This window comes from Schistocerca piceifrons, chromosome 1, assembly GCF_021461385.2.
Source record: "Schistocerca piceifrons isolate TAMUIC-IGC-003096 chromosome 1, iqSchPice1.1, whole genome shotgun sequence".
Classification (NCBI taxonomy): Eukaryota; Metazoa; Arthropoda; class Insecta; order Orthoptera; family Acrididae; genus Schistocerca; species Schistocerca piceifrons.
In genome coordinates, this window is record NC_060138.1 from 345,498,508 (window position 1) to 345,514,792 (window position 16,285).

The following is a 16,285-nucleotide window of genomic DNA, read 5'->3' on the forward strand; positions in this document are numbered from 1 at the left end:
TTATTGATCCTGCTACATTTCACACGTTTTATGGACTAAGGATTATAGCTGTTCAGACATAAGTCTTAATTTTTATTTTCCTGGTTAGTGAGCAGAGTAGGGCTCAGGATAGAAGAACAAATTTTAAAAGGAAAAAAAACTTACAGCTGAAACTGAAGTATGCATATGGTAAAAGAAAAATGTTGGATATTCAGAAAACAGCAGACACAATAAAACTGAGGGGAAAATAAATGAATCTTAGATTAGTGGAATTTAGAAATAAGACACAGACAGAAAAGAAATGGAAGAGTAGAGAAAAGATAATTACATGAGTGACACAGACAAAATTATTGATACAAAATGCTAACTGCATGACATAGGTCAGAAATATCTAGGTAAATCAGGGGTATTACAGTAGAGCAGGTGCACTTCATAATCCTGCTTTTGTTCACATGGAGCTTCTAGTCTGAAATGGAGTACATCACTGTAACTGTTAGCACAGCACCCATCCCTTCCTTTTAATTAAGAGATTTCATTCTTTTGCCTATATGGACATATGTGTGTTCTATGTAATGTTTGATACATGAAATGAAACCAAAAGTGCTTTGCAATGAATTTCACATTATATAATGTAATGTAAATGGACAGATAAAAAATCTATTCATTACACCAGTCCGTTTACATTATATTATCAATAATTGATTATTTTTGTTGTTTATTATATAATGTGATTCTTGAAAAATTATAAATATTTTAAGAATAACTTCAAGTTAAAAAAGTTATTATGTTCATTTAAAAAATAATCAAAAGCAGATTAAAACTGTGTGCCGGACCGAGACTCGAACTCAGAACCTTTGCCTTTCGCGAGCAAGTGCTCTACCAAATGAGCTACCCAAGCACGACTCACGCCCTGTCCTCACAGCTTTACTTCCACCAGTACCTCGTCTCCTACTTTCCAAACTTCACAGAAGCTCTTCTGCATACTTTGTAGAACTAGCACTCCTGGAAGAAAGGATATTGCGGAGACATGGCTTAGCCACAGCCTGGAAGATGTTTCCAGAATGAGATATTCACTCTGCAGCGGAGTGTGCGCTGATATGAAACTTCCTGGCAGATTAAAACTGTGTGCTGGACCGAGACTTGAACTCGGGACCTTTGCCTTTCGCGGGCAAGTGCTGTACCAACTGAGCTACCGAAGCACGGCTCACGCCCCGTCTTCACAGCTTCACTTATGCCAGTATCTTGTCTTCTACCTTCCAAACTTTACATGTCTCTGCAATATCCTTTCTTCCAGGAGTTCTAGTTATGCAAGTTTCGCAGAAGAGCTTCTGTGAAGTTTGGAAAGGTCCCGAGTTCGAGTCTCAGTCCGGCACACAGTTTTAATCTGTCAAGAAGTTTCATATCAGCGCACACTCTGCTGCAGATTGAATATCTCATTCTGGAATCAAGAGCACACACATAGGTAATTAAATCTATTTGTGATGAAAAAGTTAATACCATTCAATAGTTTAATTTGAATTTTTGACTATCCAATAACAACTACTTTACAGCTTTCCCCTCTATATAACAACAACTGTTTTGACACTATCTTTAGTGCTTTACAAAAGAGAGCACAGTTGCTTATAATGTGAGGAACTAATTTATCATGTGTGTTTACTGACTATTTAGACACTGTTTTCATCCACCCTTATGGACTAAAAACTTAATGGGTGATATCTTGTGACTGGTAATCAAAGAATTGACCACTGAAGCTAACACATCAGTCACAAAAATTTAAATTTATATTATGTGCTATGTGATGAGAGAATGATATATGGCTTCACCATAAAGAAAGATACTTTCCAGCCAGAGGAACCTCTTTCAATAATAGTAACAGTCTATAAGACTCCTGATCTCAGGGTAGTGTTTTTTACCTAGTAATAAAAACGTCCTGGATCCCAGGTTCAATCCCAGCTGCTGCTTAAATTCTAATTAAAAATCATCGTCAATGGTGACCAAGGACTCCCAGTGTAAAGAGTTACCCTCATTCTACCAACAAAGTCGATGATTGCCAGAGGAGCTGACAGAGTTTCAGGTCATCCTCTTGACCTTGTGGCTGGAAACTACTGCTACAAAATGAAAGAATCAGCAATAGTTAATGGCATGAAGATGCAGAAGGCAATGGAAACAATTGGATTAAAGACAAATGGTGTGTATTGATAGGACATGTGGCCTGAAACTGAGAAGTGTCAGGATGATCTCTCCTAATGGCAAAAGATTCCGGGTTAGCCCCCATTCAGATATCTGGGAGGGTACTGCCACTGGGGATGTATCAATGAGAAAAAGAGTCAATAACCAAGAAAAAGGTAACATATTACAAGTCAGAGTATGGAATGTCGCAAGTCACTGGACTCGCATTCGGTAGGACTACGGTTCAATCCTGCGTCCGGCCACCTTGATTTAGGTTTTCCGTGATTTCCCTAAATCGCTCCAGGCAAATGCCGGGATGGTTCCTTTGAAAGGGCACGGCCGACTTCCTTCCCCATCCTTCCCTTATCCGATGAGACCGATGACCTCGCTGTCAGGTCTCCTCCCCCTCTCCCCCCCCCCCCCCTCCCCCAAAAAAAAGGGTCACAAGTCACAAGTCTGAATGTGATAGGGAAGCTAGAAAATCTGAAAAGGGGAATGTAAAGGCTCTGTCTAGATACAAGGGGGGTCAATGAATGGAAAGAAGACAAGGATTTCAGGACAGAGGAATAAAGCGTAATACCACCAGCAGCAGAAAGGGGTACAATGGGAATAGGATTCACAAGAGGAGGAGGTACACTTGGAATAGGCCAGGAGATATAGAAAGATTCCAGATGAATTACACATTGGGCAGACAGAGATCGTAAGACATACCCAGGAGCAAATATAGGCTGGATCGCTATTTAGTGATGATGAAGAGTAGAATGGAGTTTAAGAGATTCATCTGGAAGAATCAATGTGTAAAGAAGTGGGATACTGAAGGACTGACAAATGAGATGTTTTATAACAATATACAGTTACACCACAGCAGGCAGTTCAGTTGATGAGGAATGGGCATCTCTAAAAAGGGCAATGACCAGAGTTGAACACACGAACTAAGTACAAGGAAAGTAACTGTGAAGAAACCTTAGGTAATTGAAAAAATACATCAACTAATCGATGGAAGGGGAAATACAAAAATATTCAGAAATATAAGTCACTTAGGAATGAAATAAAAAGGGATTTCAGCAAAGCCAACGTGAAATGGCTGCAGGAAAAATGTTCAGAAATTAACCTTTGGTGAAATTAAAAGTAAGGGTGTAAAATTAACAATGCAATTCCACTGGTAAGTGTCAAGGAGAGAGAGGTCAGATGGAAAGAGTGCACTGAAGGCTTCTTTAAGGGGGAGGTCTTGCTTGACGACTTGATTAAGGTAGAAATGGGAGTCGATACGAAAGACATAGGGTATCTACTATTTGAGTCAGAATTTAATAGAACTGTGAAAGACTTACTGTCAAATAAGGTGGAAGGGTGAGATAACATTTCTTGAAAATATATAAAATTTAAAGTGGCAACCAACCAACTATTCAGGGAGACATACCATCGACTTTCAAAAAAATATCATCCACACAATACCGAATATACAAGGGCAGATAAGTGGAAGAACTCTCACACAATCAGCTTAACGGCTCATGCATTCAATTTATTGACAATAATAATACACAGAATAATGGAAAAGAAAAGTGACGATCTGTTAGACAACAATCAGTTTGGCTTTTGAAAAGGTAAAGGCACCAGAGAGGCAGTTTGAAGTTGCGACTAATAATGGACGAAAGAAAAAAATCAAGACATGTTCACAGGGCTTGTCAACTAGAAAAAAGTGTTGACAATGTAAAATGGTGGAAGATGTTTGAAATTCTGAGAAAAATAAAAGTACACTACGTGGAGAAACAGATAATATACAATTTATATAAGAACCAAGAGGGAACAATAACAACTGAAGATCAAGAATTAAGTGCAAAGATGGAAAAGGGTGTAAGACAGGAATGTAGTCTTTTGCCAGTACTTTTCAAACTGACTACTGAAGAAACAATGATGGAAATATAAGACACGTCAAGAGTGGGATTAAAATTCAGTGTGAAAGAATGTTAATGATAAAATTCACTGATGAAATTGTTATCATCAGAGCAAGATGAATAACCTCAGTGAAGAAGAATTACAGGACAGTCTAATGAGTCAATCATTGTATGGACTGCTCAAAAAGTGGAAAAGATGAAGAGTTAAGTGTTTAAGATGCGATGCTACAGAAAGAAGTTGAAAATTAGGTGAACCGATGAAATGAGGAATGAGAAGTTCTTCGCAGAATTGGCAAAGAAAGTGACATATGTAAAATACAGACAAGAAGTACAGGATAATAGGCCACATCTATGGAGACACCAAGGAATAATTTTCATAGTACCAGAGGGAGTTGTTGGGGGTAAAAACTGTAAGGGAAGACAAGACATTGGAAAACACTAAGCAAATAATTAAGGATGTAAGGTGCAAGTGCTAATCTGAGACGAAGAGGTTGGCACAAGAGAGGAATTCATGGCAGGCTGCATTGAGCCTTTCAGGAAACTAATACACGCCCTCAAACCCCCCCTGCATCTTCCCCCCGCCCCCTCCCCCCTCCAAAAAAAAAGTGTAATAAAAAGACTCTAGATATGATTTCAATATAATTAATTGACAATGGACAGTAAGTAAAGCTGACTGTCTCTCACAGTGGTATGTGGGTTTTCATTGCACTACTGCTGTGAGTTCTTGATTCGTCATATGAGAGTGAAGAGCATGAATGCAATTTATTGGCAAACAGCAATTATCCACAAACAAAATTTAAAGCATTGTGCTCCAACACCTGTGTGAAAGTGTTTCAACTGCTGATGATAAAAAGACTAAAAACCATGTCAATGTTCATGTACTTTTCTACATGAATATTTAAGGAAACTGCAGAGTATGCTTGTCATGGGACTACGCTCTATTAATTGAACAATGGTTTCTTCTTCATTCATATTTAATTCAACTGAACACACAGAAGAAACATGCATTCTGTGAATTGTATAACTGTCATTCATAATTTTATGAAAACATATGAGTATATTCTAGAATTTGAGAAGGTATTCTGGACCAGATGACAAGTACCTACAGATATTGAGGACGTTCTCATTCCAGTGTATAATTATTCAGATTTTAGTATTGGGTTGTCTCATAAGTTCGTTCATTTTTCTCACACCTTCCATCTACAGCACCTGCAAACCCTGCACCCACAGTGCCCACCAGGGTAACACAGTTGCCTAACTGTCACTATCACATAGAGATTGACAACCTGCCACACTGCTGGATATGTCAGTTTGTGTTGGATGGAACAGCATGAACATGCGTCTACAAGCTATGGAAAGTACGAAGAAACATTTCTGACATGTTATGCAGTTTTAATATTGTAAGGGGAAAATCACCCCACAATGCCAGCAGATTTGTGCTGTATACAGAATGATACAGTAATGGCTGGAGCATGTCAAAAGTGGTTTAGGCAATTTCAAGCTGAGAATTTTGCCTAACAGACAAACCTTAATCTGGACAACCTACAGTTACAAACGAGGAATGGCTTAATGACATGATAGTCAACAATTCACAAATGACAATGCAGGTGTTTACATTGGAGCTCAATGTCGCTCATGCTGGTTTACATAAATATTCATGACATATTGATTCCTCATGAACAGAGTGAAATAAATTTAATTCAGTGTCTGTCCATCTATGGTTCCTTATTGAGATGCAATCAGAATGCTGCTTTTCTGGAAAGACTGATAACTGGAGATGAGAAGTGGATTGTGTACACAAGAACACCCGGAAGAGGAAATCATGGTGCACGATAGCCACCAATATCGGTTCCTAAACCATGGCTGCATCCGAGGAAGGTGCTGCTATGCACCTAGTGGGATTGCAAATGCATCCTATATTACAAACTTCTTCCGAATGAGACTATCACTTCCAAGACATACTGTTTGCAGTTGGATCGTCTCAAGGTGACTAGATTTGGGACATCATGTATTTCATCACGGGAACACCAGACTATATATTTCTATAGTGACCCATTAAAAGCTGTGCTCTTTTTAGTGGGATGTGTTACCCTGACTGCTGTATTTGGCAGACATGGCCCTTCTGACTTGTATCTATTCCATTCCCTGCAGAATTTCCTGAAAGGCATGCACCTCACCTCCTTGGAGGACTGCAGATTGAACATCGCAGAGTTCATCGACCTGAAAACCCCAACATTTTGGAAGAATGTCATTTATAAGCTTCCTCAGAAATGGCAATATATTGTCGACAATAATGGTGTATACTGCAGGAAAAAAATAGTTTACAAAACCAATCCACCTTATTTAGTTATATTGTGATCGACTTTGTGTATGATATGTGTAAGCAGGCAGGCCAGCAATCATTCTGTTGTAGCTGTGCTGCAGGGAGATATGTTCCCAGGCATTCTTTGTGATTACATTGTAAAGAAAAGTGAATGAACTTACGAGAAAACGAAATACTTGGCTGAAAGCTCTAAATAAACTATTGTTAACTCTTATTAGATATTTTCCCATTCAGTTTTCATAATTCTTCCTCAAATTTCTCTCTCTCCACAAACTACCTCTTGGTGTCAATTTCAGTCTCCTTCAACAACTAACCACTGCTGCAATTCACCTTTGAAACCACTGTCAACGGCTGTGAACTTCTGCTTTCTTTTTCCACTATTTCCTCTAACACATCTGAAGAAACAGCTTTTCCTTTTGTCATTTACAACAAGAATCAGGCAGCAATTATAGATCAATTTTACTTAAAAGTATATCAAACTTCTTTTCAACCAATATACATACTATTTCTGACTCCAACAGTCAATCATGTAAAAGAGAAATATTGTTCAACAACTTACCACCTTCATCTTCAGAATCAGACATGAATGTTTCTTGCATAGACTCTGGTGCTACGACCTTGTACTTTTCTTCGATTGTAGTAGTGGTGGTGGTGGTTACTGTTGTTTCAGTCACAACTTTCAGTGTCTCAACAACACTGATATAGCCCAGTTTCTGTGCAATTGACAAAGCAGTTTGTCCTTGCTGGAATACAATAAAAGAATTATTGTTTCCACTATTTTAATGTATCAGGCCTACTACAAGGACATTCAAAAATGCTATTAGTATGTGTCTGTTGTGTGCATAATTTACTGGGTGCAGTTACATGCTTGTGTGTGAAAGAAATGCATAGATAAATGGGGGAAGAGAGAGAGAGACTGAAATGTAAACTCATCTTTTGTGACCCTTTTCAACCGTTTGTATTTTTAATGGCAAACCCTCACACTAGCAGACTGCCAGGTGGTTATAATTAAACTGATTGTGTTCCAAGTGCCGCAGTGCAGGCTGTATACATCACAGGATGCTGAAACATTGTAGGTACGTCCGTTGATCAGTGCACTCATGGAATATGGAAAAAATAACAACAGTTCTACATTCTGCCACCAAGTGGAAATATGACACTGTAAGCAGCAGTTGATTGTTTTGACATCAGTAAGCTGTTGGTCGCTTGGTGAGGCATGTTGATTACATTTCCGAAGTGACTTTTGGTGTAAAGGGTAATGAAGGTTGACATTTTCTGTATGAAATGGAATGGCTATTGAGAAGAAAGATAGTGCACTGCCGGTGAAGCTGTTGTATCAGAATGACAGTGCACTGCTGGTGAAGCTGTATTGTTAGAATGACAGCAATATCATTCTGCATTTTGAGAATATCGCCAGCAGAAACAGATGCAACGAGGCCCCATGTCAATAACTGGGCTAAAGAATGTGATCAAGAAAATTGAAAAAAACGCATGAATTATGTGGTGCAGCAAGGAGAGGGAGGCAAACCATTTCCATGGTATTTGTTGATGAAATTGCTGTAGCTATAGCCACCCATGCAGCACATGCCTAAAAATTATGCAAGTGCTCATGCTGCATCACAGGAATTTTCTCTCCACTGGTCAAAAGATAAAAAGATTTTGCCATGCATTTTACATTCATATTCAGAATGTGCATCAAATGAAGCCCAAAGATAGGCTACAACACCAAGACTTTGCAGTTTGGTTTTTGACGAGCATGGAAATGGATAACATGTGCCCAGGGAATATTCTTTGGACAGAAGGTGCACATTTTACTCTCCACAGTCCCACAAATGGTCAGAACTGTCACATATGGGGCCCTACTCCACCACACGTTGTGAAGGAACATTCACTGCACTCATCTTGTGTGACTGTGTAGTGTGGTTTCACAAGCTTCTTCATTCTCTGTCCATTTTTCTTCAAGGAGATGACATCTTGTGCACCTGTTAGTTGTACACTGACATCTGCATGTTATAAGCACCTCCTTAAGTAACATGTGATTCCAGCTTTGCAAGAACACAACTGTGTTCACACCATTTTCATGCAAGATGGGGCAACAACATATGTCGCTTGCCAGGTGAAAGATTTGTTTCGAGAAACCTTTGGTAACAACTGCTTCACCTCTAGGCAATTTCAAGATGTGTTGCCTTACAGATGCCCCAGTCTAAGTCCTTGTAACTCCTGGCTGTGGTATATCTAAAAGAGAATGTCTATCATGAAGTATCCTAAAGGATGGCATATGATGACAGATCGCCCCGATTACACTGGATATACTGCAAGCAACTGCTGACAATGCCATGTTACAGATGCAGCACATTGCTGAGTCAGGAAGCTATATGAACACTTATTGTAACTTATCATCATATCCTAATAAATGTGCCAGAACCACTATTCTCATTTATTTAACCATTCCTCACCTTTCCATGCATCCAGAACACATTCTGACTGCTTACAGAGCTATGTTTTCACCTGGTAGCAGAAAATAGAGCTACTATTTTTTTCAGGATACTTTGTGAGCGCACCGAATAATGAACATACCTTCGAAGTTTCAGCATGTGTGATGTATAAAGCCCCACTTCAACACTCAGAACACCATCAGTTTAACAGTTAGATCTGGTATTTTCCCATGCTTAATTTAATTCTTTTGCTCTTGTTTATTTACTTTAATTTGAGGTGCTCTGTTTCTTGTGTCTTCTTTCAGCATGCTTTCATTGACATACAGGAGCCTATACAATACAGTACGACAATTACTTTTGTCAATTTTTGTGTTATTTTTTTACAATTTCGTGTTATTTTTTGATAGGGGAGGGCAGTCACAGATCATTACAGCAGCCTCCTTGCCAAGTTTAACTTGCCGTCACTCCCCCTTTTATTGTGGCACAGATGCTTATCATCACAAGAATGGTAACAATATACTAAACAAAACAGTTAATAAAACTATAATATTCTAAAACAGACTTTCTACAGCCAAGATGGCATAAATTATTCTTCATTTTCAATTAGCAGTTTCGACAGCAAAAAGAAACCATGAGTAACATTGTTGTGGGCAGAGCTTGTGTAGTACACATTTCTGCCACTAAGCGTGTCTAGCGCAACTCACTGCCAAGTCAGTGCTGCCTGTGTCGTTGACCTGGTTTGTTCTGTTCATCCACAGTGACTGTTTTTGCTTGCGCTGTTATATTCTTGTTTTGTTCTTTTATGATAGCAAGTTTAAGTGAACAACATGCAGCAGTGAAATTTTGTTATCTACTTGGTAAAAATGTTGCTGAAACTGTTTTAATATTGAAAACAGCTTACTGAGATGACACTATGGGAAAAACTCAAGTGTATGAGTGGTTACTTGATTTAAAACATGTCAATTAAAGACAAATCTCATTCTGGACACCCATCAACTGCCCGAATCAAAGAAAATATTGAAAAAATTTGAGAGATTGTGCTCACAAACCATCGACAGACAACTGGTCAACTGTCAGAGATTAGAAGGTTATCTTGGAGCTTGGTCAGCGAATTTTAATGGAAGATTTGGTGATGAAAAGAGTTGCTCCCAAGTTTGTTCCTCGGGCTGATAATCAAAAGGAATATTGAGTTGCAACAAGTCATGCTTTGAGACAACCGCTTTAAACTGATACACATTTTCTGTCAAAGATCATGAGTCCTGGTGCTATGGTTACAACCCAGAAACGAAGCAAAAGTCAAGCCAATGGAAGATGTCATCAGCATCCCATCCAAAAAAAATGTCGTCAAGACAAATCAAACATCAAAACAATGGTGATTTGCTTTTTTGATACCAAGGGCATAGCTCATTCAGAGTTTGTTCCCCAGGTCAAACAGTTAATCAAACCTTTATTTGGAAGTTTTATGAAGATTGCACAACAGTGTTCATAAAAAAAAATCTGATTCGTGGCAGACAGGAAACTGGTTCTTCCACCACGACAATGCACCTGCACATGCAGCCATCTCTGTTAGACCATTTTTGGCTAAAAATGGCATGGTTCCACTGCCCCACACACCTTTCTCGCCTGACCTGGCTCTGTGAAACTTTTTCTTATTTCCACACATGAAAAGGGACACGAAAGGACACTGATTTGACAATGTTGAAGAAGTCAAGAAAAAATATGAGGGAGGAATTGTCAGCCATTTCTAAAGATGACTGCAAAACAGTGGAAGCACTGGTGGGTCAAATGTATTAGCCGTAATGGAGGGTATTTTGAAAAGGATAAGGTTGTTTTGTAAACAATTTTAAAATATATAACTTAAATTTTTTTTGTATCCCCTCATAACTGTCATCTTCTGGTACTCAAAAAATTTTTGTTACAATGTGTGTTAGAACCTTATGCCATGTTGTTATAATGGTGGATAAAATGTAGCACATTATTCAGACGTTTGTCAGAAATGAAACATTTACAATTAAATAGCACCTTCTGCACATGGCCATGTCCAAATACATGTCACTCACAGATGCCTTGTAAGTCTTAAAAACCACCATTCGCAATAAAATTCAAATTTGTACATTTCTTTAGGTTTGCATGACATGTTCCATACATTGATGATCGACCTTAGAAGAAGTATATGGGCAAATAAAGAAGAATTCATGCGATCTTGGCAATAGAAAATTTTTTACCAAGTAATACAGATCACTACTCCTAATTTCTCAACATGAGACAATTCAATCAAAATTATAATAATTTGTTTGCATCACAACTTACATAAAATTGCAGTTCACTTATTAAATTCATTATAAAAGTAATGGTCCAAACCATTGAGAAGTAAAGATGTCATATAATTAATTGAAGAACTATAATAGTAGCAATATGTACTGACTTTTACTGTACCAAAATTTACATTATATAAAGCAACAGATGTATTCACTATTTTCAGTATTTCACTTAGCACGAAAAGTGTGAGCACGGGTCAGCACACTTTGGCCATGTGGGTGGCAAGTGAGGACACTATACCTTTCAGTCATTTCGACATTCAGGAAGTGAGTGTCTTGTAATGTGAGATGACAATCCCTTACCCACAAGATCAAAATGAAGTTGCATGATAGCTGAATAAGATGAGCACTGAAAAAAATACGATCAATGCTGGCAGATGCAGAATGGAGCAAACAGTTTTTGGCTGATGCTCTTACACTGACTCATTTGCAAAATCAATCTCCAACAAAAGCTGTTCAAAATGTTACTCTCGAAGAAGTAGAAACTGGTCATCAAATAAACCTGGGTCACTTACAAATCTTGGGATGTCAAACATTTGTACATGTTTCTAAAGAGAAACGAACACAGTTAGAAAATAGGTACAAAGACCTTACTCCCACTGAATATTGTGAAGGTTTTAAAGCGTACCATCTAACTGACACATATTTATCAAATACAAAGATCTATGATGCAGAGTTCACCAAAAATTCAAAATAAAAAGTGTGTTAAAGACATCACGACATCACAAATACCAATAAACTTACAATTAACAAATATATCAATTTTGTTCCTTCGTATTTTCTAGATAATAAGACTGAAAATAATGGTACCGGCAGTGCTCAACCAGCAGCAGTAACAAACATTATTGAAAAAGCAACAGTACCAATACAACTTACGTAAACTGCAATGCAGTTCGTCTTGAGTTGGCACAAAGTGACACTGAGCAGGCAGTGATTAGCAATGTCAATAGGGACACCAGTCAAAAATCACAATGATGTGGTGCCAGATATTAAAAAATCATCACATCATACAAAACAAAATAATCCCAAATACTTTAACAATGATACCGCTGTTACCCTAGAGTTCAAGAACCAAATTTGTGTAATGAAGAGTTGTGGCAACTGTGAAAAATGGAAGCAAGCCTTAAATGATGAATACACACTGAAGAGCCAAAGAAACTGGTACACCTGTCTAATATCATGTAGAGCCCCTGTGAGTACAAAGAAGTGGCACAACATGATGTGGCATAGACTCAACCAATGTCTGAAGTAGTGCTGGAGGGAATTGACACTATTGAATCCTGCGGCACTATCCATAAATCCGTAAGAGTATGAGGGGTGAGGAGATCTCTTCTGAACCATACGCTTCAAGGCATCCCAGATACGCTCAACAATGTTCTGCTTACATACGTGTCACCTGTCAGAGTCGTATCTAGACGTATCAGGGGTTCCACATCTCTCAAACTGCACATGCCCCACACCATTATAGAGCCTCCACCAGCTTGAACAGTCTCCTGCTGACATGCAGGGTCCATGGATTCAGGAGGTTGTCTCGATACGCGTACACTTCCATCCCCTTGATACAATTTGAAACAAGACTCATCCGACCAGGCAACGTTTCCAGTCATCAACATTGCAATGTCGGTGTTCACAGGTTCAGGCGAGGCATAAAGCTTTGTGTCTTGCAGTCATCAAGGGTACACGAGTGGGCCTTGATCTCCTATAGTCCATATCGATGATGTTTCATTTAATGGTTTACATGCTGGCACTTGTTGATGACCCAGCATTGAAATCTGCAGCAATTTGCAGAAGGGTTACATTTCTGTCACGCTGGACGATTCTCTTCAGTCATTGTTGGTCCCGTTCTTGCAGGAACTTTTTCCAGTCGCAGTGACATGAAAGATTTGATGTTTTACTAGATTCTTGATATTCACAGTACACTCATGAAATAGTCGTATTGGAAAATCCCCACTTCATCACTATCTTGGATGTGCTATGTCCCATCGCTCGTGCACCAAGTATAACACCACATTCAAACTCACTTAAATCTTGATAACCTGCCATTGTAGCAGCAGTAACCAATCTAACGACTGTGCCAGACACTTGTCGTCTTATATAGGCGCTACCAACCGCAATGCCATATTCTGCCTGCTTACATATCTCTGTATTTGAATATGCATGCCTATACCAATTTCTCTGGCACTTTAGTGTAAGTCATTACTTGAAAATGTGACTTGGACAGAAAGGTAATTAATTAGAAATGGGTGCTAAAAATGGGAGGGGGTCACTGATGATATTGAATGTTACAAGTAGCAGATGAATGCATAGAGCAACAGAAACACACAATAGAAAATTGCATTTACAATAGTCTTCACACAGTAGTTTGTTTTCTGGGAACAGTACACACATTCTCATACACAACCACACAAATACCCAAACACACACTCCCATGGCTAGTATGATTGACCCTGGGAGTGTTTGTGTGTGGGTGACTGTGTGGTTGTGTGTGTGAGTGCAATTGGTAGATATAAGCTAGTGGTCAAAAAGTAGTATGAATGCTGTTTCCTGTTACACATTTCTGTGCTCCACGCATTGATCCACTATAGGTGAGAGGTTGCCTTCCCTTATTTTACCTTTTGCTCCATCCAGCAATTTGTGTCATTGTTATGATTGTTATACAGTTCATGTTGTCACAAAAAGTTATTCCCAGAAACCAGGTGTGAACTACTTTGATGAGATGTTCTAACCTGTGTTTATCATTCTTCACTTCATACCTTGTTAGCTTCAACAACTCAGTTTGATCTTCACATTGAACACATTAATGGTCAAATTTTTTTCCCATGTGGCAATCTCCATGAAGAAACTTACAATCATAAAGGTGAAGGACATGTGAAGAAGGGAGAGAAGAAGGTTTGCAAACTAAATAAGGCAGTTTATGGTCTGAAACAGGTTTCACATGTTCTGTATTAGAAGTTAGATGTAACATTACATAAAATGAACGAAAAAGTCATAATCTGATCCACATATTTTTTGCATAATGAAGATGCAAAATATACTCTTTCTGGCCACATATGTAGATGATTAGATCATCTTACTGAATAAGAACATAAAGTGGATGAAAGGATTAAAGAACAAATTAAAGAAAATTTTAAGATGAGAGACATTGGTGAACTCATTTGGTTTGAGGCTAAAATGAGACAGAAAAATGCACATTTTTAATAACTGATCAAAGTAACTGTCCAGTGTCCATACAAAATTTGGTAAGGTATATTACAGCCTTGTTGCACAACCACTCTAACCTCGTTTGAAGTTATAAAAATGGGGAAAATTGACTAAGAACCTGTGCTACATCACATTTCTTACCAGCAAGCCATTGGCTCACTCCTATATTAGGCTTAGGACACAAGACCAGAGATTGTACATGATGTATGGGTTGTATGTCAATTATCAAAAAACCATAAAGAAGCAGTGAAATGAATTATGAGATACTCAAACGGCAAAGTCAACATAGGACTAACTTTCTGAAAAGTGGAGTAACTGAAATTCAAGGCTTCTGCAACACTGGTTATGTATCAGATCTCTATCAATAATGGTCTTTGGTTTTCAAGTTAGCAGAGGCAACAATTTCGTGGAATTCAGAACAGCAATAAATGGTAGTGCTACCAACAACCACAGAAGCTGAACACTTGGCCTGTCAACTGCAGCTCAAGAAGTAATTTACCCTTCAAGGTTGCTCTGATTTGCAAGTTAAACACCTTCAAAAACCAATAACTGTGATCTGTGATTGCAGATGCAACTGCCTGCATCATGTTTGAATGATACACTTTGATTTGCAGTACTACTACATTTGTGAGCTGATTAATATGAGAAAGTTCAGCTGCAAGTGCATGACCACAGACAAGCAGGAAACTGATTTTTTTTGACAAAGACTAAACATCAATGGTACAGTCAAGCTGTGGTGCTTTCAGAGTTCATCAATTAATACCTCAGAACTTGTGGGAGGATTGGGAACAACTGTGTTTTTTGTGCTGACATCTTGCAGTAGTTTGTTGCTTTTATCTTTAATTCTCTGGTGATTATCAGAGGATAAATAAATAATTTGGTAATCTGTGTTCCTGGCAACATGGCATGTGTGTGTTTTGTGTTTTAATTAATTACTAAGTCAACTTTACATTCTCTTAATACAACTGATTATTGTTAATAACCAACAAAAAAAAGTCTGAAATAGGTCATACAGTTGTAATTTAGATTACTGAGAGACAGTGTTATCATAAAATAACAAGAAGAAAACCTTGTCGTATGTTGCAATTTTCTATTGACAATTCCATAATGTTCAAACTTCTGCATCCAATCTATCTACCATTCCTCTCACTGAATTAAGGAATTATGTGCCTTTGTTCGTGAAACTGCAACACCATGAAGTAATTATACAAGGCATAGTGGCTCAAAGTAATGAAATGTGGTTGAAAAATAAAGGAATGTTGCAAGCCTCAGATCAGTATTTAATTAAGATATATCATGAGCCGTGACAAAACGCTTTACATGTTGCATCAAATCAAATATGCTCAGAATATTCCCCAGAAATTAGTTCAATTTTCAGCTTCAAGATAAGTTCCTTTGTTGGTACAAATGTCTGCTGAATGAGCAGGGCAGTGAAGAAGCAGTATATGTTGTGCAGAGAAGAAAGTCTTCAACAATCTTTGTACAATGTGGGTGAGCTCTATCTTGTAGAAAGACAGCTCCAGAAATTGTTTGAAGAAAAGTTATCATTTCAGGCTCCACATTTTCTGTGGTGTAATGATCAAGGGGAAGACTACCCACAATATAGAGAAAATGGCATCATCTGTGATGTCCAATAGCCACCCAAACCATCACTTCGTGCATTCACCTTACACGACAACTGGTAAAGTACTCTGGGAGGACCCAAAGCATTCCTTCATCCAATCATCTTACGCAATGGCTGATAACGTACTCTGGGAGATAGTGATCACTGACAGAAAACTTCACAAGTACTTGGCTATCAGTGCAGTGATAACTGGAGTCAGACACTTCAGAAATGACCTGTGATTGAGTAGATAAGAGTCTGTACTTATGATGTCATTGTAATCAAGGCATTTGTATGACGACCTACTTACCTACTCAAAACAATGTCAGTATCTTCGGACAATGTCAATACTTTTTTGCATAGTT

General features: G+C 38.3%; 1 protein-coding gene across 1 annotated transcript in view; it reads right to left on the reverse strand.

The window, feature by feature from the left end:
* Nucleotides 1-16,285, reverse strand: part of LOC124784057 (ankyrin-3-like) — a 291,446-nt gene that overhangs the window by 121,107 nt on the left and 154,054 nt on the right. The window contains exon 16 of the mRNA XM_047254070.1: nt 6,923-7,106. Within this exon, the coding sequence (XP_047110026.1) occupies nt 6,923-7,106 (184 nt within the window). The remainder of the gene's footprint in view (nt 1-6,922; nt 7,107-16,285) is intronic.